We start from the raw sequence: 25,336 nt of genomic DNA on the forward strand, positions 1-25,336 counted from the left end.
GGATTCAAGGTCTAGGTACTGTAAACCACGTGACCCGAGACCTGATTGGTCACCAGCCTCTTGGGGCCACCCTGTAAAATGGGAATAGGACAGGCACGTGGTTAGGAATAAAGGCCATGCTGCCGGTGACTGTGTCTCCTAGGGAAAGGGTCCAGAATGTGCCACGGGGGCATAAGCAGTACTTTGGGCTGAAGACGTTTGACAGAAGCAGGAAGAGGCTTTCTCTGCCCTCCATTTACTGCCTAAAAGCAGATCTTCTGAAAGAATTCAACTCCCATACACCCCCCTTTATGGGAAGCTTCCTATCCCGGGGGCGGGGGACGCGGGTAGTGACTCCTGTCACCAGAGATGAGAAATTGCATAAACAGACTTTACTAAAGCGAACCTTACTTTCCAATAGTTTCTTTCATCTATGTAGTTGGCATTCATTTCTCACTATTTATTGCCCCTTGAAGTCCTGACTCCTTCCTCATGTTGAGAGATGGTGTATAAGCCCCAAATTCTAACTGCTTCTCTGAGCCACTTTCTGTGTGAGCCCCTGCGTCCATACGTCCACAGTCAGCAGTGAACTTTGTCTTTTCTCTTGCTAATCTGCTTTTTGTCAGTTTAATTCATGAGCCCCCGGAAGCGCACCTAAAAGGGGAGGGAAGAGGCTTCCCCTCCCCTGCAACACTCACAGGTGAAGATGTTATTTGTCTGATGATAGTTTGAGACCGATGAAGAACCCCATCAGTTTTGCTGGAGCTTGATGACAGAGGTGCATCAGCATCTCCTCGACGCCCTGCTAAACTCTGGCTTCTACCAAGGAAGTGTCTGATTCTGTAGGTTTGGGCAGGGGATCCCAGGGGAGGGTGATGCAGAGGGTTAAGGGAGCCGTACTCTGAGGAGCGCTGCTTTTGGGGACCTCCGCGTTTAGAAGGACCACAGGCGTGGGGATGACCCAGCATGCCTCGTTCATAGTTTCTGGGGCTCCACTTCATTCTGCATTTCAGTTTTAGTAATCGGTTGCCTAAATGAATCGAGATGTTCTTTTCAGTTGTGCTTTATCTCAATGTATGAGCCATACGGCGACTTTCTGGAGGAGTTGAACCATGTTAAGGAGATTCATATCCTTAAAGTATCACACACTGTAATGGGTTTAATCTGAAATTCAGGGTCCCATCTTAAAATGCTGATTGAATGTAAGTTTTCACACAGACATACCCAGCATTTAAACCCATATTATTTACCTAGAGGAATAAAATGCTAGGTTAGGTGTTACGAAACTTGGGTTACCTTCTTAACTCTCTTGGGCAGGTTGCTTCCTCTGTCCATGAATCAAAATACATTTAATCACTTGGACCCTAGAATTTGTTCAGGAAATGAGAGAAGTACGTGGAGATATAAGTTATATGATTTTTAAAATCTATTAACTTTTCTTTTAAGGAATTTACATTATTTATTCTGTGTAAAGCCCATCACTCGCATTTTGATTTTTCCCAAACCAGATGGAGTCATTTCTCACTAGTAATTAATTCCAAGCACAGCCCCACCCTGGCAGGAAAGCTTTGGTCGTGATACCTGATAAGTGAATAGTTTGTTTGTCTTCTGCCCCTTTGCCTCTTTCTCTTCTGTCAACTTTGTCAAAGGTGGCCCAGCATGACTCAGAGGTGCTGGCTGAACATGTACCCCAGACTCTGGGGTTGTTTTGTGTGACAGCATTTACATTTGATTGTTGCCTGATACTGCAGCAATGACTACCAGTGACTGCAGCATCACATCCGAAGTGGGGTGACTTCTGTGCTTTTATGTTCTGGACCAAAGAAAGGGGGAGAGAGGGAGAGAGCAAACAAAACACACTCACCTTGGAAGTTTCCTGGAGGTCAAAGCGCTGTCTGTCCTGAACATGCCTCCTTCAGAACCAAGAACTAGAGGGAGCCGTACAATCCCTGACTTCACAGCAGGCCGTTTTGAACGGTATGAAACGGTCGGAGGTGTGTGTGTGATGCGAACGTCTGCGTGAAAGATGGGGCTCCCGGCCGTTCACCGTTACCCTTAAAGAAGGAACGTAGTGTGAAGACACTGCTCTTTTAAATAGAATTACTTAGAATCTGTAGTGCCTCCAGGGCCGCTTTTCCAAATGCTAAGTGTGTCCCTTCCAAATGGAGCCCATCAAAACCCACAGACAAATAAATCTCTTGGGACCTCTCCCATCCTCGCATTCCGGGGCTGTCCTTTCCCCGAGGCCCATCCATTTCCACGAGGCCTGTGCTCTGTAGCTTGCACATTGGCTGCGACAGTTGTCTTCTCCCTTTTCGCGTGGGGCCTGGAAAATCCTTGCTCGCCTTTACACAGCGGATCATGTAGAAAGGCCCTTCCCCTGTACACTGTGGTTATAGCATTCCCGGCACTTTGGAGGTTGCCATTCTCATGCAAAAAGTCCCCAACTTTCACAAGAGTTCTAAACTTCTACAAAAGTTCCTTTGTTTCGTGGTTACCTGGAACTAAAGGGGCATTTTGCGAGAGCCTCTGCTGTGGCCGTGAGCGTCTCCCGCAGCCCCGGGGCCGTTGGACCGAGTCCCTGAGCTGTTACTCGGATGTGCTGTGTCAGGCGCTGGGGCAGACGGGCCCGGCAGCTCACCTTCTGTCACCCGTCCTTCCGGTGGGGACCTGTCACCCTGTCCCGTGACAGCGTGAGTGTGTTAAGTACGCAGCTCAAGACCACGAGGCGGGTACTTGGAAAATGGAAAAGTCCAGCCCGTTTCAGCGCTTCTGCTCTTCCTGTTGCCGCCTCTGGGCTGCCTGTCTTGGATGATGCTGTTTCCGTGGGAGAGGAGCGGCCGGCAGGTGGATTCTTGCGGATACAGTCCTTTTTAATTTCGTACAACTGCAGAGGGAGGCTGGCCTCGGGGCAGATATTCCTCAAGATCATGAGCTGGAAAGCCGAGACTTCACCCCAGGAGGGACGGGGCCAGGGCTTGGGAACCCGGCTGCACCTGGCGAGTGATGGTCAGTGTCTGTCCCTATCAAAGCCTGTGAGCGTGGTGCCAGGTTATCACACCGGGGGGGGGGGGGGGAGGCAGGGGGAGGGGAGGGCTGGGGAAGGAATGCCGGTTTCATTTTTATCAAAAATTGGGACAATTTTTTTTTTTTGCGGTACGCAGGCCTCTCACTGCTGCGGCCTCTCCCATTGCGGAGCACAGGCTCCGGACGCGCAGGCTCAGCGGCCATGGCTCACGGGCCCAGCCGCTCCGCGGCATGTGGGATCTTCCCGGACCGGGACACGAACCCGCGTCCCCTGCGTCGGCAGGCGGACTCTCAACCACTGCGCCACCAGGGAAGCCCCTTAGTGCAGCATTTTTTGAGCATCTGCTGGGTGCTGGATGCAGTGCTGGACGTCAAAGAGACGGGGAGGAGCAGGCTTGGTTGCTGCCAGCGGCCTCTGCGACCTTACTCTCCCCGTGAACGAAGCCAGCAGGCCGGCAGCGCGTGGCGGACCTTGGCCCCCGCCGGGTTCCGTGCGACCCAGACAGAGGTTTTCTTCTAATTGAATTTGAAGGGCTTTAAACAGAGCCAGCGAGCCGTGATTCGCTGCAGGTCCACCCCTCCTCCCAGGCCGGTTTGGCACGTTTCTTACCTGACTGGCACTGGACTCTGCCAGCCCCGGTGGGTGTTCTCTGAGTTTCCTCTCATCTGAATTAGGCTGAGAGTTGAACTTCTTTGCAACTCCAGGTCTTTTAATCCTCTGCCTGCCTTGCCCTGGGGGCACTGGAAGAGCTATTTTCTTCAGTGGGAAAGAAAGTCACACATATGGTGATTGGGAAAAAAGCAAGCATGTAGTCTCCCCAAGGCCTGCAGGCCAACAGGTGTTCTAAGCTGCAGTGTAGCCTTGAGCTTTGTTAGTTTTAATACGCTAAAGCTGCAAAGGGGACGTTAATATGGCATCTCAGGGCTAAGATGTGTAGAACTCTCCCTATGGTGTTCACAGCGTTGGGGTTCAGAGCGTGGCCCCTGAACGAGCAGCACCTGCATCACCTGTGAACTTGTTAGAAGCACAGATTCTGGAACCCTGACCCAGACCCTCCGAATCAGCATCTCGAGGCTGGGGCCCAGGAGTCTGTGTTTGTTATCTTTAAGATTTAATGATGAAATAGTGCTACCTCCTAGGGTCATTAGAAGGATTGAATGATGTGATATGTGTCAGGTCCGCTGTAGGGCTTGTTAACGCGGGTTGCCGGATGCAGCCCCAGGTACGGATTCAGCAGGTCCGGAGCAGGGCCCTAGAATTTGTGTTTCCAGCACGGTCCCAGGTGCCACTGCTGCTGGTTTGGGACCACACTTGAGAAACTTGAGAACCACTGTCCAGAGACACTGTCCCCTGTGTGGTGAGTCATCAGGAAGAACGTGGGGAGATGAGACAGGGTAGGGATGGCTGTTTTGTGTGGCGTGGTGGTGACACGTGGGCGGAGGGAGCGTGGGACACTCGGGGAGGGTGTTCCAGGCACAGGGACAGACAGCAGGTGCAGCAAGGAGGCCAGTGGGTGACGGGCAGGGGAAGGGGCTGGAGAACACGTCAGGCCTCTAGTCACTGTGAAGGCCTGCTTTTGCTCTGAGCACAGTGGGAGCTCTCAGAGGTGACGTGACCTGTGAAATCACCCATCGCCTGGTGTGCCTGTGGTTCCGTAGTGCTGCCTCTTCTGAATGGCCCTCCCTGGTGAATCAGAGTTCTTCTGTACACGTGTAACTCAAGGCGAAAAACAACGCGCAGTGACGACGGAATTAGGAAATCTTGCCCCTGATGACATCACTGACGTGGGCCCTGCCCGTCGGGGGATGTTGAAGCCAGGAGGAGGGTGTTGGTGAGCAGCTCCAGGTGGGAGGCTGAGACACCACCACATGAGTCTGTTGGTCAAGCTCAGCATCTTCCAAAGTAGGTGCCCCTCCTGGGGGGCTGCAGCAGGAAGCACAGGCCCACCGCCAGCCATTCTTACCAAAAATGTTGCACCTGAGTCCAGCTGGACCTTCAGGTCTAACTGACTGTTCAGAGATTAAAACAGCGAATGAAGGAGCAAGTCAGCACCCCCCGGGAAGTAGCTATTCAGACAAAACCAGAGCCCGTCTGGCCTCTTCAACAAGACGGCGCCCTGGGAAAGAGGATGGGGAGGGGCTTTTCTAGATTGAAGGAGACTTAGAGCCGAGCGTATGAATTTCGTTCGGACCTGGTGTTTTAAACATACACCCATAAAGAGATTTTGGGGGTAATTGAATAATTAGAGCATAGACTGGAGAATAAATAACATTAAAGAATTATTATAGATTTTGTCAGATGTGATGATGGTATTGGTCTTTACGTAAGAAAATACCCTTTTTATAGAGAGACGTCTGTGGGCTTAGAAGTGAAATGACATGATGTCAAGAATTTGATTTAGGGCTTCCCTGGTGGCGCAGTGGTTGAGAGTCCACCTGCTGATGCAGGGGACACGGGTTCGTGCCCCGGTCCGGGAAGATGCCCTGGAGCGGCTGGGCCCGTGAACCATGGCCACTGAGCCTGCACGTCCGGAGCCTGTGCTCTGCAATGGGAGAGGCCACAACAGTGAGAGGCCCGCGTACTGCAAAAAAAAAAAAAAAAAAGAATTTGATTTAAAATATTACAGGAAACAGTGAAAGAAAAGTGGCAGAAGAACCAAGAGAACCAAAATATTGATCAGCGCTGACCCCACACGTGGTCGTTGGGGATTCATTACACGATTCTCTCTTCTTGGTGAATCTATGAGCTTTCAAAAGCTTTTAAAAATGCAGACATAAGAGAAACGGGAAGGTACGCAGAAGAGGCAAATGAGAAAAAAGGAAGACCTTGTTTAGAAAGACTGATTGCTAAGAATTCCTCCCTGTTTAGGAAGAGTATGCTAAAGAGTGAAGTACATTTACCATTACCAGGTATTATACAGTAATGATACTGTGACCTCATGTTGAGGTATATTCTATTTACCATAAACCCAACTGCTACTTTCCTGACTGCTTGTCAAGCTCATGAAACAACAACAAGGTCGACAGTGCTGTTGAAGAGAAATAAAAGTTGGGTGGTCCTCCCTGCCCTCCGACACCTGCGGAGCTGTGTGCTGGTAACGTGAGGAGAGTTGGAAGTAACTTAGGACTGTTCTCTTGGGCCACCTTCCTCTGAGGGCTCAAATCTGCCGTCTATGAGAACTCTGCTTGGATGCGTCATCTAATGATGCAAACGTGATTGGCCAGTAAGTGCAATTTTGACCCATAGGATGGATGGTACCAAAGAAAATGAGGATTGAGGATTGTCACTTTGGAACTGGCAGCTGGAAACCTGTGTTCTGGACCCGAAAATCACCCACTCTCTGTAACTGCTCCTTCACTCAGCTTGAAGGTGCTCAGCAGACGCAAAATGCAAGGATTTCAGTGGGCTTGAGGCTGTTCTGATGTTTCAAGTCCCTCCTCTCGCTGGATTTTTCCTCTCTCACTAAATGCTGGGAGACTGAAAGTGGTATTAATGTAAATTCTTACGCGTGTACACTGCTGAACATTAGTCACTGCTCTTAAACAGAAGAGATTGGTAAGCGGAAACATCAGTGAGCATTTAAATCCTTTTTCCTCATTTTGAGTAATTATAATGCTTGTTTAAAAGGAACATAAGGTGGGCTTCCCTGGTGGCGCAGTGGTTGAGAGTCCGCCTGCCGATGCAGGGGACACGGGTTCGAGCCCCAGTCCGGGAAGATCCCACATGCCACGGAGTGGCTGGGCCCGTGAGCCATGGCCACTGAGCCTTCACGTCCGGAGCCTGTGCCCCGCAATGGGAGAGGCCACACAGTGAGAGGCCTGTGTACCGCAAAAATGAATGAATGAATGAATGAATGAATGAATGAAACATAAGGTGATAGAAAGAATTCATTATCTGGAGAGGACACTGGGCTCAGTGGCTCCTACTGCATAACTGGGCTTTGTGGGCAGTGTTCCCCCCAATAGCACTCAGCGTGTGAATCTGTGAACCACAGTGAGCTCCCGTGTAAGACCAGCTTCTGCAGATTTACTACTAACCAGTCTCAGCTACCGTGACCCTCCCTAATTGATTCCATCGTAGAAATTGAAGGAAACAGGAGCGCAGGTAAAGCCACTGAGCTAGGCAGGAAAAGTCCATCCCGAGGTTCCTCAGGTGACAGATACCTGAGTCCCCGCTGTGTGCCAGGCACCATCCCAGGCTCTGAGGAAGGGCCGTGAGCAAAGCCAAGGAGGCCTGACCTCCAGGACCTTAGATTCCGGTGGGCACAGCAAAGAGGCCAGACCCACCAGGGACTCCTGTTGGAGACCTGCCTGCAGCCAGGCGGGTGGAGGCACGGGGGAGGGGGGACCTAGCTTCAGTGCCTAGTCGGTTCCCTCCTTAGCTGTGTGATCTTGGACAAGTCACATAATCACTCCGAGCTCTAGGGTCCTCTTGTGTGAAATGAGCATTAAAAACAGTACCTACATCAGAGAGTTGGGCAGATTGAGTGAGTTTAATGGATGAAAAATGCCCACCGACGTGTTTAGCCACAGTGAGGGTGAGCTTTGCCTTAGCCCAGTGCCGCAGACCTGATGGGTAAGCCAGCGGGTAGGTAATGTGGTTCTTCTGCATTTGAGCATAAATGTTTGAGTCTGTTTGTCTGGCAGGCACTGGAATGTGATTCGTGGGAGATATTTATGTTTCCGTATTTTTTTATCTTCTTTTCTCTAAATGGAGGTGGTTTTAACCCTTCCGCTGGGTTGGCAGGTCCTAAATTGAGAGAAAAAGGAAGTTTTCCACGGGGAAGGTAAGACATGGAGCTGTTGTGATAATAGCAGCCTTTTACAGTCACGCCCTCCGATGCTATTTGAGTCTCCATGACTGGCGATTTCAGGCTGCTTGCTATAATAAGGAATTCCAAAATCACATGTCACAGGTCTATTTTCCGGGGTTCTGGGGGCCCCGTGACCTCAGCCAAGCCTGCAAGTAGAGAGTGGTGTGTCCCCTTCTAGGCCAGCTTGGTGAGGGCAGGGAGCAGGGAGGAGGAGAGAGGCCGGCGGGTGTCGGGGCAGCGGCCAGTGAGCGCGCCCCCCCTGCTGCGGAGGAGCGCGGGCCCAGGGGGCATCAGCAGCCCGGAGGCTGGGTCGGGCCAGGCTGGAGGGAGCCGGTGCCCAAGGTGGGGGGCGGCGATGCCACCCCCTTCCATTTGGCGGGGCCCCCTTCCTCCTAATTCGGGCAGTTTCTCCCCAGCAGCCCCTCAGCTACTCGGCTGATGACAGAGGTTCTTGGGAGGATAGGGAGGGGCTCCGCGTGGAAGGACGTGAGTCTGGCCCAGTGGCCCCTGAGCGGCCTGTGCTGCTGCCACGGGGCTGCGAGGGGCCCAGCGGCCCTTGGTGGGCTTGCCCTTCGTGGGGATGGCCGAGCCGCTCGGCGGTACCCTGGGCTTTGATGGATTTCTCACTCCCCGGCGGATCCAGAAGCATGTTTAGTTCTGGTGCTTGAACACAGTTTGGGGGAGACTGTCCTTTCCTGAGCCTGTCTCCCTCCTACAGCGAGTTGAGTCCCCCCAACCCCTGTCCCAGGTGGGGTGACGTCTGGGTCCAGCCACAGAGACCCGGGTGGCGCCCCAGGGAAACCGCAGGGGCTGGCGCTTCTCGAGAAGTCGTGGGGACAGGAGCAGGGCTTGAGATCCCGCTGGGCTCGCTGGGAGCGCGTGCGGGCACCTGCGTGCAGGCTGGTTTCTTGCCAGTCCAGACTCCCTGTTTCTTTCCTGGGGACCTACCTGGTGCAGGAGTTCGTGAGGGTGGGGGGAGGTGGGTGTGGGCCTCACAGCCCGAAGGGGAGGCGGAGGCAGCGAGAGAGGGACCGTCACCCAGAGGAGACTGTTTTTTCCACGCAGCCTCGTCAGCATCCCCTGGAGAGCAGAGGCTACTGACGTCCAAGAATCCTGTCACAGGGGCTTGTATGCGTATCGTTTTGTCAGTTCCGACCGAGTTTTGCCTAAAACCCAGGATCGTTCAGGTCCCGCATGGGAGCACTTACTTTACTGGCCTTAGTCTCTGGGGGACATGAGCCCACCTGGAGCTGGACCCAGACGGCCTGAGCCTGAGGTCTGTAGGGACGACAGCCTGGAATGGCGGTTGGATGTGCGTCACCTCGTGGCCGAGGAATGTTATCTACTTTGTAGGCCAGGAAGGAGCAGCACAGAGAGGCTGAGCGACTTCACCCCGACGGGAAGGGGCAGGGAAGGGGTCCCACGCCTGCCGTGCGCCCACACTGGCGCCCCAGCCTCTCCCCTGCAGGGCCCACTTCCTCCTCGTTCTATGCGGATGCTGTCAGCCAGCTGCATGTGTTCCCTCCTTACGGCCGACTGCCATCCAGAAAAATCCTGGAGACTCATTTCAGAGCAGCTGGGAGCACTTCGAGATCCCAAGAAAACGTAGACTCCCGGGCCTGCAGCAAGCATACACAGCTTTTTAAAAATGCATTTAAGAAAGGATAAGGGTTGAGCTCTCCTGTGCGCAGAGCTGGGATCAGACCTTCCTCGGGTAGAACCATCTCCCTGCAGACGCGAGGACTTAGGACGTTCACGCTCTGATGTATTCCTTCCTCTCTTCAGTTCAGAAAAGCTGACTTCTCATCATCCAAAAGGAGCATGTGACTAAAGGCAAACCCAAAGCGCCTGAGGTTCTTTGATAATTGCTTTTTCTTTTTTAAACATCCTTACAGCCACCTTCAGAACATAGTTGATTGCAGCAGTTCGGGACGAATTCCTGGTGAGTCAAGGCAAAAGGGTCACTGTAAGTGTCATAGCCGTGTCCTTACATCAAATGGCTGTGTTTTTCCATTGCCTCGGCAGGAATACTAAAATACTGTAGATCTGCTGGAAGGCTCTACGTTCTTCTCCCTGATGAGATAAATCAAAATCTCTGCTAGGATTCCTAGCAAAACAGAAGCCCTGGAGAGGTCGGGAAATGATTTTACTTATTCCGCTCTCATAGACGTGTGCCTGGGGGACAAAAGCATTTCTCCTGCTGTGGGTGATGCCCACGGTTTGGGAGAAGCACGGTGAGCCAGTGCTTGTCAGGGAGGCACCTGGGGCTCTCTTTAAAACGCAGGTGTGATCCTGGGGGCCTAGGCAGGGCCTGAGGCTCTGTGCCTAACAAGCTCCCAGGTGACGCTGATGCTTCCCGTCCAGGTAGCTGGGAGTTAGAGGATCGCTGGGGCCACTCACGGGCGGGGAAGGAGAGACCCTGTAGGAGGAGAACCACGACAAGGTCATCATCGTCTGAGCAGTGGTAACGGGGAGGATCGAGGGAGGAGGAGCCAGACTGTGGAATCCTCTGCCCGTAGAGGGGCGATGCTGCTTTGTCACCCACAAACCTCGACCCGGCTTTGGGAAGTGGCCTGTGATCCTCGGTGACAGCACGTGGTGTAGACTGATGTGTGGGATTAGACGTGCCAAAGGGGGCCTGGGGGACCAGAACGATAGCTGCAGATATTTTCATACTTACTGCATTGCGAAATCAAAGAGCCAGGTAGAGAAGAGGAGAACCGCCAGCCCCGCGCAGGGCCTGTCGAATCAGCGAACCCGAGGACGTGAAGCCATGATGCTGTCTTGACGTTACCTCTCTGAGTGGCCAAGTGCTAAATTTTCTCATCCAATCCTAACCTGTGCCGAGCCTCAGAGCATCACACTCGCCCTGGCTGATGCCGAGTTCTGGTTTCCATAGCAGCGCATCCACTGCTTGTGCTTATTTAATACGTGAAAACTAGAACCTGCAACTGATAGTCTTTTCTAAAAGACCCTGATCTCTTTATTATGTTTAAGAGCAGAAATGCCAGATGGGTTGGGGGAAGGGATACTTAGGGAGTTTGGGATCGACTATATATATATATATATATATATATATATATATATATATATATATATATATATATATATATTTTTTTTTTTTTTTTTTTTTTTTTTTTGCGGTGCGCAGGCCTCTCACTGTTGCGGCCTCTCCCATTGCGGGGCACAGGCTCCGGACGCGCAGGCTCAGCGGCCATGGCTCGCGGACCCAGCCGCTCCACGGCACGTGGGATCCTCCCAGGCCGGGGCACGAACCTGTGTTCCCTGCATCAGCAGGCAGTCTCTCAGCCACTGCGCCACCAGGGAAGCCCAGGATCGACTATATTTAAAACAGATAACTGACAAGGACCTACTGTGTAGCACAGGGAGCTCTGCTCAGTGTTCTGTGGCAGCCTGGATGGGAGGGGAGTTTGGGGGAGAATGGATACATGTATATGTATGGCTGAGTCCCTTTGCTGTGCACCTGAAACTATCACAGCATTGTTAATCGGCTATACTCCAAAATAAAATAATAAAAAAAAAAAAGGAATGCCAGATGTGGAGTAAATACCTGAGCCCCACTAGGAAGTGACCCTTTACATGAAACTGTCCTGGGTGCTGAAAGGAACAGCAGCACAGTACATGTGGCCAGGAGAGAACTGTTTGATCCTATTTTCTTAATTAAATAGCAGAAGTTCTTTATTAGCAAGGCCAGGTTTCTCTTTCACTCACAGAGAGCTGTGATGCTGACCTGTCTGTCTGTGGCAGGGCAAGGATGGAGATTCTGGCGACTGTTATTTCTTCCTTACAGATGAGCCGGTGTAGGTATTGGCTGGCGCAGTGCATGATCCTTGTTAACGCCGATTCCATCCTGTGGCCACACGTAACCTGCCCGTTCCGCCCCCTCTCATCTGCTTCCCTTCTTACTGCCTTTTGACCTCTGACCTCTGCTCTGGCCTCTGGACGACCAGCAGATGGGCTGTAGCCACTGATCTATGAACAGTCTCTGGATATAGAGACGTGAGAAGTATTCTCTCCTGAGGGTCTGTCTTCTTCTTTTTTTTTTTTCCCTTGCGGTATGCAGGCCTCCCACTGCTGTGGCCTCTCCCGTCGCAGAGCACAGGCTCTGGACGCGCAGGCTCAGCGGCCATGGCTCACGGGTCCAGCTGCTCCGCGGCATGTGGGATCTTCCCGGACTGGGGCACGAACCCGTGTCCCCTGCATCGGTAGGCAGACTCTCAACCACTGTGCCACCAGGGAAGCCCATGTCTTCTTCTTTTTTAAAAAATCATTTTAACTATGCTTTTTTTTTTAAAAAAATGAAAAAAAAGGCCAAGCTTTAGGGAATCCTGCAAATTGTTGAGGAAGAATAGCAAACAAATTACAGGCTCTATGGGGGAAAATATATAAAACCCAGCTGCATTTTCTAGTATTGGGGACTTTTATTACAGGAATTCATGTAGTGGGTGTGCACTGGTTGTCACTTGGGTGCTACAATTTAAGGTTTTGTGACCATCTTTTTTTGTGCAAGGTCAAATTAAGAGCATAGATTCTTGCAAACAGGAGGGACCGTGATGTCCTTGACATTTATTGAAGGCGGACACCGGTGTTTTTGGAGCTATGAAGGTGAATCAGACCTGCCCCTGCTGGCAGAGCCGTCATCTGAGGCGGGTGCGTGGGATGCCCAGGTCACGGGGGCAGCAGAATTCTGAGAGGGAGGCGGGGCTTGGGTGAGATCCGCCCTACGTGATCCAGTCTGCTTCATGGTTTGGCTTCTGTCTTGTTCAGAAGATGGGTTGGGTACGACTGACCTGTCTTGGTCTCACGTGTGAGTGGGCTGCCTGGAACTCAGAGCTCGGGGACGGAAGGAGGGGTGGTGAGGCGCGGGGAGCTGGGCTGGGCTTCCTGTGCCCTGTGCGGAGGTTGGGAGGGCCACGTGGTCCAGCAGCGGAGACGGAAGGCAGGGCGGCAGAGGGAGCTCAGGGACGCCGAGAGAGCAGGAGGTGTGGGGGCCGCGCGTGACGCACGCGCCCTGTCTCCCCGCGAGGCAGCATCTCCTGGTTCCTGGGCCGGCGGCTCTCCATCACAGCGTTCTTCGGCCACGACTTGCTCTGTGACCCTGAGCAACGATCTCTCTCCCTTTGCAGGGGGAGCCTCAGCTCGTCCAGCTGTACAAACGAGCGTCTCAGCCTTGACGTACCACCTTGCAGTCCTTGGCCAGATGGGAAGCGTGCTGGCCCGGCGCTCATGGCTCTCTTGTCCCTTCTGTGTTCCAGGCATAGAGCTCTGCCCCCCGGGAAAACGGTTCCTGATCACAATGGTGGCGAGCTTCGTGACCACGGCGGGGCAGCTCCTCATGCCCGGGCTGGCCGCCCTGTGCCGCGACTGGCAGGTGCTGCAGGCCCTCATCATCTGCCCCTTCCTGTTCATGCTGCTCTACTGGTCGTGAGTATCCTCCTGCCCCCACCCCGGCCCCCTGCATCGCGTCCCAGGGCCGCGCCCCGGGCTCGGGCCCCGCGGTCCCCAGACCGCCCGCCGGTTTCAGCTTGTGGTTTTTTTAATGAGGGAATGTTCCTCTTTTTAAACAAATCTCCTCTTCTAAACGTTTCATCTTGGCAAACGTTCTAACATACACAGAAGTAGACGGAGGAGTGGGGCGAGGCCTGGGCGCCCCTGCCTGGCTCCAGCCGCCTACCCTCCACGGTCTGGCTGAACACACGCTTGCTGGGTGTGCAACATGACTTTCATGACTGGGTTTGCAAAGGGCGGGGTCTCGTGTTGGGAGGGGAAATGTGGAGGTGTTCAGGAGAGATTTAGCAGAGCCACTGTCCCCTGTCTCCTCTGGGCTAGGGATGGGCAAACGCCAGCCCGCGGGCCAACTCTGGCCCGCTGTCTGTTTCTGTAAATAAAGTTTTATTGGAACACGGCTGTGCTCACGTGTTTCCACATGTATCATCCGTGACCACTTTCATGCCACGATGGCAGAGCTGAGCAGATGCGACCAAGACGATGTGGCCCTACAAAGCCGAAAACATTTAGTCTCCGGTCCTTTGCAGAAGTTTGTCCACTCCTGCTCTGGACGAGCCCGCTAGGCCTTTTAGAACCGTGTGTAACTTTTAGTGTTTGGCTTGCTGACTTTAGGGAAAAAACAACTGAACACACTGGCCTGGCCTGGGGGTATGACCTGGGCAACCAGATGCTTTTAAACTCCTCAGGGGATTAATGTTTAGCCAAGGTTGAAAAACACCGCTCTCGGATAGAGAGATGTTTACCGGAAAAATGAGCGCTGTACCCGTTCTGTAAAAACCTCTTTTCTTTCCTTCCTTCCCTCCCATCCCCATTCCGTGCCAAACTCTCCCGCCGGCCCGCACCAAGTACAAGGTACTGGAGAGGAGATTTTACCCACTACACTGTGTTTCTATTGTTTAGTCACTAATGAAAACCCGATTTGTGGCCAGAAGTCAGTTGTGTTAGTTTTAAGTGCTCGCCGTAGCGGACGCGGCTATTAATTGGGCTTCCTTTCCTAAGGTGCGGGGGAGGGGAAGAAAGCGCGACCTTGCAGCTTAATAGGCTGGCCCCGCCCTCACCCTGGCAGCAGACCCCCCCCCCCCCCAGCAGAGAAATCACATGAGCCAGACTCAGGTGTCTTTTCCTCAAGAGCCAGGTTCTCACTCACAGTGTCCTCAGAGCCTCGGCAGTGGTGGGGAGGCTACAAGGAGAGATGAGAAAAAGACCACCTGCCAGGAAAAGCGTCCCCCGCCCGAGGCTGGAGGGCACCCGTTCCACAGGAGCCTGCGTGTTTTGGGACATCCTGCTCTTTCCTGCAGGGTCTTAAGAGGCAAAGAACGAAGTCGTTCCCCAAAGCAGGATGGAGTGGGCAGCCCATCCTTATATCCCTAAGGAGGCTCTTCCTGGTCCTCCCCTTGCTGGGTCCAGAGCTGGGCTTTGCTTGGTTTGGAATTTCAGGGCATTTCCTTATTTAACACTTGTTTGTATCGTGTTTGTGCCAGAGGCAAATGACAAGCACTGTATTAATAGTAGATCATTCAGTCTGCGCATTTCATGGCCCCATTGTAGAGATGACAAAGCTGAGGACACCCAACTGACCCTTGAGCCCGGAGTTGTGCTGTCTCCCGCTCTGCAGTCAGGAATCCCCCGACCCCACTCCTCTGGCTTCCTGGGCTCCACTGCGCCCAAGGGCAGTGGTGCTGTCTGCCGGCCCCTGGAGACACAGCCTCTTGGAGACTCACACACCTGTGAGGATAGGCAACATTGTCTCCATCACCTCCAGGCTTTGAGGCTCAGCCCAGGCTCTGCTCCCACCTGTCCCAGGTAGGAGGAAACCTGACAGAGAGAAAAGGCAGAGAAGGGTTTCCTGGAGCAGGTCTGGGGGCCTGGCCCATGTGGGAAAGCATTAGGGGTTTTGTTTATTTTATTTTTTTATTTTAAATTTTAAAAATATATCAAGGTTTAGTGTTAGGCAAGGTAAAAATGTTCATTTATTTAAATCCATTGTAAAACATAAAAAATAATTCTTTGAAACACACAAATGCAAAAATATGACTTTATGGTGAAAAGGGCACCCAGGGTAAGTGAGACGTGTGTGTGGACAGACAGATGGACAGCGTCCGCAGGCACCAGGCACCCCAGTATGGGGTAGACCGGCTCCACCCACCCGTGTACTTGTCCCTTGTGTTATTACGTAAGGCCCCTGACGCATGTCCGGCCTGCGGTAGCGCTTGCAGAGATCAGCTACTGCTCTTACTGTTACTATATCCCCACCTTCCCAGTGTGGAAGCCTGGGTGTATCCGGGGCCAGTCGAGGGAATCGCGGTAAGAGGTGTGTCCCACCTCTGCCTGCAGTCACGAGCGGCTCCAGGGGCGTCACTGGCTTTTAAAGGCCCTTGAGGTGCCCCCTCTTTCTCGCCCCCTAATGACCACCCTTCCTCCCCTCTGCTGCGGTAGAAGATTTGTCGCAGAAGGCTCTGTGGTTTGACAGGATGAACTGGCCTCTGGGGAGGGCAGTGAGCTGCAGCGGCCAGCACGACCGGCTGTTGGTGACAAAATGTTGGAAGTCACTCTCTCCTTTAAGAGCAAGTATTGATCGTATGTGCCCTGGGTGCCTGGCAGCCTGCTTGGTGCTTTGGAGCAGCCCTAAGGAGCAGGTGTGTTAACAGGGCCATAATGCAGAGCACACGACATAAAGTCCCCGGGACGCAGGGTCAGGTCAGGAGCGCAAAGGAAAGGGTGCAGGTGAGGGATCTTCTGGTCCAGGTGGAAGCTGGGAGCATCCAGACACACCAGGTAAGAGGTGACACTAACCAGATACGGACACAACGCTGGCCTCCAGCACAGGAAGGGGGTGCTGGGGCAAAGACCCAGGACAGCATTCAAGCTGGAGTGACACAGAGGCCACCGCAGGGCAGCTGAACCAGAAAGGGACCCAGGGGCCTGGGTTAACCCCTGCACGGGGCCCGGGGCTGAGATCTCAGGCCCCTTCTGCACTTAGAACTGAGCCCCCGGGAAGAAGCCAGGCCTCAGAGCATCAGTGATCACAGATCTCTGCGCAGCACAGGGCCTCAGCTCCAAAGTTGGCCAACTGCCCCAGGCCGTGGGTGGAAAGGATTCACCCTCAAGACATCAGCGCCTTGGAGTCTGCAGCACACCCACATGCGGCTACGTGTTCCGTTCCAAATTCCAACTGCTCCCCAAGGCTGACGGAAGAGCCAGGGGAGCTCGCTGGAACCTCAGGGTCAGAAATGAAACCTCCGTGGGGAATCGCTGGAGCTGAGACTCACGTGGAAGAGAATTCTCACCAAGGATGAGCTCACCGAGCCCAGGGGACCCATTACCAAGGGCAAAAACTATACTTCAGGGAGTTTGCATCTCAGGAATTCTGCAAAACAGACCAATCGGAAAGAGAAGTTAACTCACCTCATTTGTTATAAGTAGTTACCACTTACACACACTGCATGCCGTTCTAGACACGAGGGATTCTGGAGACTGCCGTGCACGTCACCAGACCTCTGCCCGCTGAGACGTACTTGATGGGCTTATGGGGGGCCCACAGCCCGTAAATCATAAGTCAGCCAATAACGTGCTTTCAAATAACCAGCACTAGGAAGAAATGGAATAAAGCAGTGGGATGAAAAGGAACAAGTGGGGGTCAGGGTCTCTGAGGAAGTGACTCTTGGGCTGAGACTAAATGCCCAGCACATGGTGACAGCCAGGGCAAAAGCTGGCTCCACTTGGCTTTTTGCGGAAGAGGAAGGCGGTGGCCAGTGTGGCCAGAGCCCAAGTGGCCAGTTGGGGCGGAAGATGACCTTGGACACAGAGGTGGGTCAGACGTGGGGGGCCTTGGGTGCCGAGGTTCCTCTGAAAACACGCCAGCGGTCGAAGCGGGGCAGGGCTGTGCCCTGAGAGCCTCGCTCTGTCTGCTGTGGGAGTGGCCACAGGGCAGGGCGGGTGCTGATGCTGCCCTGGCTGCGGGGGACGGTGGCGCCTGCGCTCCAGTGGGCATGGCAGTCACCTGACGGGGTCTGGTTCCAGGTCTGTTCTGCAAGTAGCCCTGGGAGGTCTCGTTTGTGGATCTGCTGGGGCACAGGTGGGTAAAAGGGCGAATGGCCTGGGCTTGGACTGGCTCCCGAAATGGGAGACTGGCGGCCTCTGAAACGTGGAACCCGCTGGGGAGCGGAGCATGAAGTCCCGAGGGAAGGGTCTGCGGGGAGCTGAGGGAGGGCTTGGAGAGGGAGACGGAGGAACCGGCGGGAAGAGCTCAGCTCAGCGGCTTGGTGGAAACCACGCCCGTGTTGAAATGTAGGATGTGTCATTATCCAGGGGTGGGGAGAAGACAGTTCCCAAGAGGAGGGGCCTCCCCATGCCATGGGGGCGGGGGGCACACGGGGAAGCACCAGGGTCTCGGGAGGCCGAGGGGGAGAGAGACGGGAGGCAAGAGCCTTCGTTGTGGTTTCTGGGGAGAAGGAGCGGTGAGGCAGGTGATCAGGCTTGGGCTCTGCTAGTCTGAGTCATTTCAGTGGAATCTGGGGCGTAGGGCTGTCTCAGTTTTCTGGTACCCGGCCCTGGCTGATGAGGGCAGGTGGGCGGTGGCCAGGGTGTCAGAACCCACAGAAGAGGGGGCCTGGGATGGATGGGTTTTGCATCTGAAAGGTGCTGTCACTGGGCAAGTTGTTTGCTATCTCTAGGAATTAGCTAACTCTGGGAGGAGCAGCCCTCCCTCCCAGAAACATCAGAAAATACAGAAAACAAAAAGGCATGATTAATACACAGCTCTAGGGCAGCTACAGGGTTACAGAATGCTCTGGAATGAAGTGAGCCTAGGGCTGGAGAAGCAGCTGGGAGAGGTGGCAGCAGCAGAGGTACGAGGTGCCTGGGGACTGGAGGGGCTTGGCAGGGGGTGTAGTGAGTGCAGGCGGGGTCTGGTGATGGGGGTGTGATGTGCAGATGATTTGTGCCCCAGCAAGTGGAGCTGCCCGGGAAGTGTGAGCTACCGTCGTCCTGGGGGCTTAGGTGGAGGGATAGCTTCGGAAGCTGAGTGCTGCTGGGATGCTGTGCTCCAGACGGCTTCTCAGAGTCAAGTTTAAGTGCCTTGTCCTGAAGCAGAAGCAAAGGGCGCCCTGGGAATATTTCCCGCCTGGACGTAAACCCCATCCCAGCTGCTGGTGTTTCCACTGACAGATGCCAGTGCCGGAATTTAGACCCACACAGCCTGTGCACTCCAGACCCCAGGACCGGACAGAAATGCTGGCTCCTGCTTGGGCATTTGCTGTCACTTGAGAAAGGGCAGCAGAGTTTCACTGCTAACCTGGAAGGAGGTCATACTGACTGACCTTTTTTCCGGAATAAATGTAGAATTCTTCCAGGGCCACAGAAGACAAGATGCAGAATACGAGAATGATGGAGACTTCAGGAAAAGCTCTGCTTAGACACGCTGTGGGTAGCATTAACGCCAGGATGGAGAGAGGCTGGCTGGCTGGGCTGCCCAGCTTCCAAGTGTGCCGGGCATACAACAGGAGTCCCTCGGGGGCCGAGCCTGCTCCAGGGCACGTGCTTGGAGCCAGAGGGCCTCCCGCAGCCCGGAGCCCCATGGGCACAGCCTATATTCGGGCTGTATTCGGGGGTCCAGGCGTGTGTCCAGTGAGAGCATCAGGGAAACTGCAGGGTGGGCGATCAGGAAGGTGTACACGGAAGACGTGACCTCGGCTTTCCTGGGTGGAAGTCGCTGTTGAGGAGTGAGACGGGGGAAGAGGAGGTGGAGGGGGCCACCCACATGGCATCTGCCTGTAGCGTTTGGGAGGGCACCCCGGGAAGAGGCGTTCCGGTCCATGCTGGAGATGTTCCGGCCACTTTCCCAAAATGCTGGTGCGTGCAGTCACCTGCCTTAGAGCATCACTTGTTGGTGCCGAGTACCTGTGATGGTCTGTGAGAACGAGCACCTGCACGTCTGCTTTGGACCTGGCATGTGCTGGGCACGGTCATGACACCAAGGCAGCGAGGCCTCTTCCCAGGCGGCGTCTGCCGGGTGTCGGGTGCCCAGGCCCCTGCCTGGTGGAGCAGCTCACCAGGGAGGGCAACCTCACGTGCCTCCTTCGAGGCAGGCGCACCGCCAGGTATGGCAGTTTGAACACATCTTAAAGTCTTCAGGACACGCTTTTCCCGAGATCAGCTGCAGGTTTCTATGTGCGAGGCTGCATTAACCTGATATTTTCAGATTAGGTACAAGATGGTGGTTGGTGGGATTATTCCTGGTTTTAGCTGGGGAAACCAGGACATCAAAAGGCTGCACCAAAGACACTCACAAGTGTGGCGAGTCATTAAAAACTGGTTTCTGAACGTCAGTGGTTCTCAGAGCATGGCCACTGGGCCAGCGTCACCACCACCACCTGGGAACTGTTAGCAACACCAGTGCTCAGACCCCACCCCAGGCTGACAGAGTCACAGTGTCTGCGGGTAGTTTAAGAAGCCCTCCAGGGGTGCTGATGATGGCTCAAATCCCAGAGGGCTGCTGTACACCAGGCTGCCCAGTGAGAAGGAAAAGCCAGATATCTGCTTATGGGATATGGGACCTGGTCCACTTCCAATAAAGTGAAAGATGTTGTCAAGAGTGAAAGGAGATGTGGGTTGGCTGGGGTGACACACCCTTCTTAAAGAAGCGGTTCTTGGTTCTGCAAGGACGTGAAACAGTTGCCGTCCTTGAGGGTCTGTGAGGTGCCACATGGGACCTAGCTGCCCAGTCCAGATCCACCGTGAGTCATCTCGGGCGGCAGAAGTCATAGGCATTCCTGGAACTAACAGACGAAGACAAAAAACCCTCAGTACTGAATGAATCCAGTGACTTCTGTCTGCACCGTGAGAACATAAACCCACGTGCGTGTGCGTCTGGGAGTCTTCAGCTGTGGCCCGTGATGGAAGTTGCTGGGAGGGAAAGGTCCCACCTTGCTTACCTGTCCTAGAACCTGTGTGTCCCTCACCCCTGCAGGGAGCCTGGGTGCGGTTTTCCTTCACACTCCCCAGACTTCCAGCCAAGTCCCTGGGTAGGACAGGGTCTCACCTGAGACTCACCTGATGTGTGTGTTGCGTGAACTGCCTCGAAGTTTCAAAACGTGTGAAGATGCTGAATTATTAACCGAGTGCTGTTGGCGGTCAGCGTGATCGTGGGAAACGTTCGGGAGAACGAGAAGAAGAATATGAACGCTGTGGGAATAATGAGGAAGAGAAAGATCAAGCTGCGCTGGTAACATTGGAGAATAAGCAACAGTGTCCATTCCTCAAATGGAAGATAAACCTTGAAACCCAGGATGTTCGAGCGGGCTGACCTCGGGACTCACTGGTAGAGGAGAAACACTTAAAACCCTCGGGAAAAAGCTATGTGCTAAAAGCGATCTTAATTTTTAAAAATTTCGAGAAACAAGCCATTGTATTGGATTGGCCAAAAAGTTCGTTCGGTTTTTTTCCTGTTAAGATGTTATGGAAAAACCCAAATGAACTTTTTGGCCAAGCCAATAAAACATTTAAAGGGCCTCGTGTTAGATAAATATCCAGAAAAAAAAATTACTAACAATTCCAATAGATAAGCACTCCTAAATATTACTTGGCTCTTTTAAATAGCATCAGAAATATTCTGGCCAAAATAAGACTAATTTTTAACGTTTCTTGAGGGTTTGCTCTGCGTCAGACCCTCTGGAGGAGGTTCCATGGCGCATGGAGAAATCAAGGCACAGAGATTGGTACCAGCACTGGTCCGAGGTCAAAGCCGGTACGTAGGCCACTCCAGAGCCAGCATGAGGATATGAGTATGTACATGCATCCCCGCGGCTGCCGGCCTTTTTCTCTTGCCTTATACACTTGAGGGACAAAACATCTTCCTCCATCAAAAACAGTTTTATTTCAATAGGGGGTCAAAATAACACTATGCAAACAGGCAAAACAAGGGCCGCGGGGCGCCCCGCACACCAGGAGGGAGACTGGAATCAGTTACACCATCACCAAAGGTTAAGCCTCACAGGACGATGTTTTCCTTCCAGGAAGAGGAAGAATTGAGAAGTGAGTGATAAAAGGCATGTAGCCTCTGGGAGCTTGAATGAATCTGCAGTCATTATTTGTACAGGTTATCAGATAGTTCATTTGGGGAGAGTTTCAGGAAACTTAGAGCAAAAAAAAATTTTTTTAGCCAAATCCTGTTTGTCTACAAATTATCTAGATGGGGGAAGACGAGGTAATACTGACAAAGGCAAACAGACATAAAAATGATAGCCCGTATATCAGTCATAAGCATAGGATGAGCAATTAAAAGAGAGATCAGGGCTTCCCTGGTGGCGCAGTGGTTGAGAGTCCGCCTGTCGATGCAGGGGACGCGGGTTCGTACGCGGGTTCGTGCCCCGGTCCGGGAAGATCCCACTTGCCACGGAGCGGCTGGGCCGGTGAGCCATGGCCAATGAGCCTGCGCGTCTGGAGCCTGTGCTCCGCAACGGGAGAGGCCACAGCAGTGAGAGGCCCGTGTACCGCAAAAAAAAAAAAAAAAAAAAAAAAAAAAAAGTGAGATCAAAACGTTCTCTAAATTGGCGCTTGAGGGATTTGCTCATGGTGTGGAATTTTCAGGAGCCCTCAGGCCAGAGGCAACCCCATTTTTGCCTTCTGAGTGGGCAGAGATTATGTAAAATACTAGGAATCCCTGCAGTCAACTAAATGTTTCCAAGTAGATGTGGAGAGAGGCGCTACCACAGGGTCTGGCCTCCGCTCTGAAGGCCAGCGTCACTGACCCCAGAGCCACACCATGGTCCACGCGGACCCCGTGCCTGGCACGTGTTCCAATGTTCCATCCCACTCCCCTGCCCACCCCTAGGAGGCTGGGGGTCGCTTAAGGCCAGCTTGAGGATCTCTGAGCCTCGAGACCAGGCAGGGTTCAGGCCGTGTGCGTGCGAGCCTGTGTGTTCAAGTGTGCGTGCGCGTGCGCGTGTGCGTGCGCTGGGAGCAGTGAGGTCGAGCTGTTGGCCGCTGGCAGAAATTGGGGAAATGGCCCTCTGGTGACAGGCAGGTGTCTAGTGAGAGCTGCCAAGTGTTTGCCCGGCTGGCAGTTGGCAAAAGTCCATGTGGACGGATAGAGAGAGGGGGCCAGGTTCCAGAGCCGGGTCTGAGGTCAGGGTAGAACCAGCAGGGGCCCCCCGATGGTGAGTGGCGTTTGTGGCCTCAGTTATCATCCTGTCAGGACGAGACTGCAGCCACAGGTAGGGGGAGGCTGGGCCAACGGGGATGGTCTGTGGAGCCCCCTGTAACCGGTTGCTGATTCAGAGGTGCCGACAAAATTCCAGTTGGAAGCAGAACCACACAAAGCTTCGGTTCCTTCTGCCCACTTATCTCCTCGAATTGTTTTTCAACATCTTATTTTATCTTTATCATTTGCAAAAATGCCAATTAATTCCCCTACCGTATTACGTTTTAAATGCCCTGTGTGCCCTACGCTGTCTTCAGCCTGATCATTGTGCACGTGGATAAGTTAGTAAAAGAAGCAGAAGGAAGAGAGTCGAAGGAGAGAGAAAGTGGAAAAAACCAACCCAGATGAATTCCAAGTGTTCCCGTTTCTAGTGGGAACTGAGGAACATTTTAAATTGATCGCAGCCGTTATATACACTGTTGTACATTCCGAGTTGCTTGGCCTTTAAAAGGCCAGCTCCGTTCGTCCTGGCAACACCTAGAGCAGCATTAGGATATTGATTCAAGTGCACTTGTGTGAGCAGCATCTTTTTTAACTTTCAGAAGGGGTCACAGTTACCATCAGCCCCTTGAAATAAACTAGGGAGAGAATGTTGGAGCTGGGGGGAGGCCTTGGTGTGACTCCACACACCCCACTCGCACCCCTTTCTACAGATGGGGAAACAGGCCCGGAGGTTTAGGTGACTTGCCCAAGGTCACGAAACTGGTCTATAAACCGGCCTCCTGATACAGTCCCTCCACAATTTTGCTGTAGTGGAAGAACTCTAGAGCTTAGGCGTGTATCATTTTGAAAAACAAGAGGTGCAGTGTTCCAGATTTATGTGACAGATAAGCTAGTGCGGTGGCCATTTAATTATGAAAGTATTCCTTGTTCTACCAAGATTTACAAGAAGAGTTGATGTGCCTTAGGAAGACTTTAGGGTTTAACCATCCTAAGAGCCAAATTTTCTTTAATTTCATACTTGTCCCTTCTCCCTAATTTACTAAATTTAACTCAAGTCATGAACTTGACTTTTTTAAAGAGCTAATTCATATCCTTTTGCTCTACCCTGAACTGAAACTACTTACCTTTTTTTTTTTTTAACACCAAACAGAACTAAAGTTTAAAAAAAAAAATTCGACTGAAAGCTTATCTTCCAGAACCAAGTGTATATTTTTGTAAGAGCTTTGAATCAGAAACTGAGGATATTCCCCCAACTGGTGTTTAATTCAATTCTAGTCTCTGAATTTTTTCATTTTGAAAATCCTTATGGAATGTCCTAAGTTTGATACTTGGTAACACCCCAAAGCATTAACAGCTAGAATCACCTCTGTAAATCAAAGCACCCTTAGAACAACTGCCTAAGACTCTTTTCACACACACGTTCAGGGAAACATCATCTCTGCAAAGCCTTTCATGGCTGTGCTCCTCCAACTTCACTTATGTGCTTCCCTCTGTGTTTTCTAACCTGTTTGATAGAAGCCCCTCCCTGTCAGGCATTTATTAATTTACATGTTTTTCCCCCTGGCAGGCTGCTCATGTTCAGTACACATTTATCCCATGAGTGCTGTGATGTCACATCACCAGTACGAGAGCATACCTGTCGACAGGTGTGTCACCCAAAACTAACTACATCAGAAACACAGACAAAACAACTTGAGGGTAAAATTAATTTCAAAGAGCGTTAGCAGTTAGCCTTACTTCCTGTCCATATTTTCTTTGTGAGTAAATGTTCCAGTTTGGTGATTTGAAGGGAGACATACTTTGACTGTAGAGCATTGCCAAGCGCAGGTGTTGCATGGGTTAGCTGGCAGGCAGCCTGCGTGGAATCGTCGTCTGAGTCAGGTCCTCCAGTGGGGTAGAAGGAATACTTGCTTTTATTGTTAAATGTTAAGGAAAAAATACCAACTTCATAGTATTATGAAAGGATCACAGTATCGCATTTTAATTTCTGATTCTTCGGAGAGACCATACAATGCAAGTAAAACAGATCCAGGAATGCAGGTCAGACGCACTTGAGACAGAGCCAGATAACAGAAAAGGCAGGAAGGAAGACAAAGATGGGAAAGCAGATCAGAAGCAACACATTACTATTAAATCATAAAGCGTCGAGGTCTGAAAAGCATGTGGTGAATCAGAGGCCTCAAGAGGGGAAGCCGGCAGGGTCCTCCTGTTGGAATGGCTTCTTATGCTCAGCTTGAAGGAACAACCCAAGGGCATCGATCAGAAAACAGGGAAAGGACTTCCCTGGTGGCGCAGTGGTGAGGAATCCGCCTGCCGATGCAGGGGACACGGGTTCGAGCCCTGGTCCGGGAAGATCCCACATGCCGCGGAGCAACTAAGCCCGTGCGCCACAACTCCTGAGCCTGTGCTCTAGAGCCCGCAAGCCACAACTACTGAGCCCACATGCCACAACTACTGAGCCCGCGCGCCTAGAGTCCATGCTCCGCAGCAAGAGAAGCCACCGCAATGAGAAGCCCGTGCACCACAACAAAGAGTAGCCCCCGCTCGCTGCAACTAGAGAAAGACCGCACACAGCAAAGACCCAACGCAGCCAAAAATAATTATTTTAAAGAAAGGTTCTTCCTTTAAAGAAAAAAAAAAAGGAAACAGGGAAAGCTTTCTCTCTTGATACAGTAACATCATTTACATTGGTACCATTGAAAAAGTAGTTCCACGTAAATAAATTTTCCATATAATTCTTTAAGAATCGATACTTTATTGTAGCTGTTTAGGGTGGGCATCTTTCTAAAATATTTTTTCCTGCTTTTTAAGTAGTGCTGTAAGCCTGAAGTGGGAAAAGTGACGC

At 52.4% G+C, this 25,336-nt stretch overlaps 1 protein-coding gene across 2 annotated transcripts in view; it reads left to right on the forward strand.

Annotated features, from left to right (window-relative positions):
• The window catches only part of SLC22A23 (solute carrier family 22 member 23), a gene marked incomplete at its 5' end in the record, with an annotated part of 143,476 nt that overhangs the window by 90,318 nt on the left and 27,822 nt on the right, over positions 1–25,336 (forward strand). For both annotated transcript variants that reach the window (XM_079712244.1, XM_079712243.1), the window contains one exon: positions 13,097–13,265. In XM_079712244.1, the coding sequence (XP_079568370.1) occupies positions 13,097–13,265 (169 nt within the window). The remainder of the gene's footprint in view (positions 1–13,096; positions 13,266–25,336) is intronic.

Source organism: Hyperoodon ampullatus (assembly GCF_949752795.1).
Source record: "Hyperoodon ampullatus genome assembly, chromosome: 10".
In the NCBI taxonomy this organism is placed as follows: Eukaryota; Metazoa; Chordata; class Mammalia; order Artiodactyla; family Ziphiidae; genus Hyperoodon; species Hyperoodon ampullatus.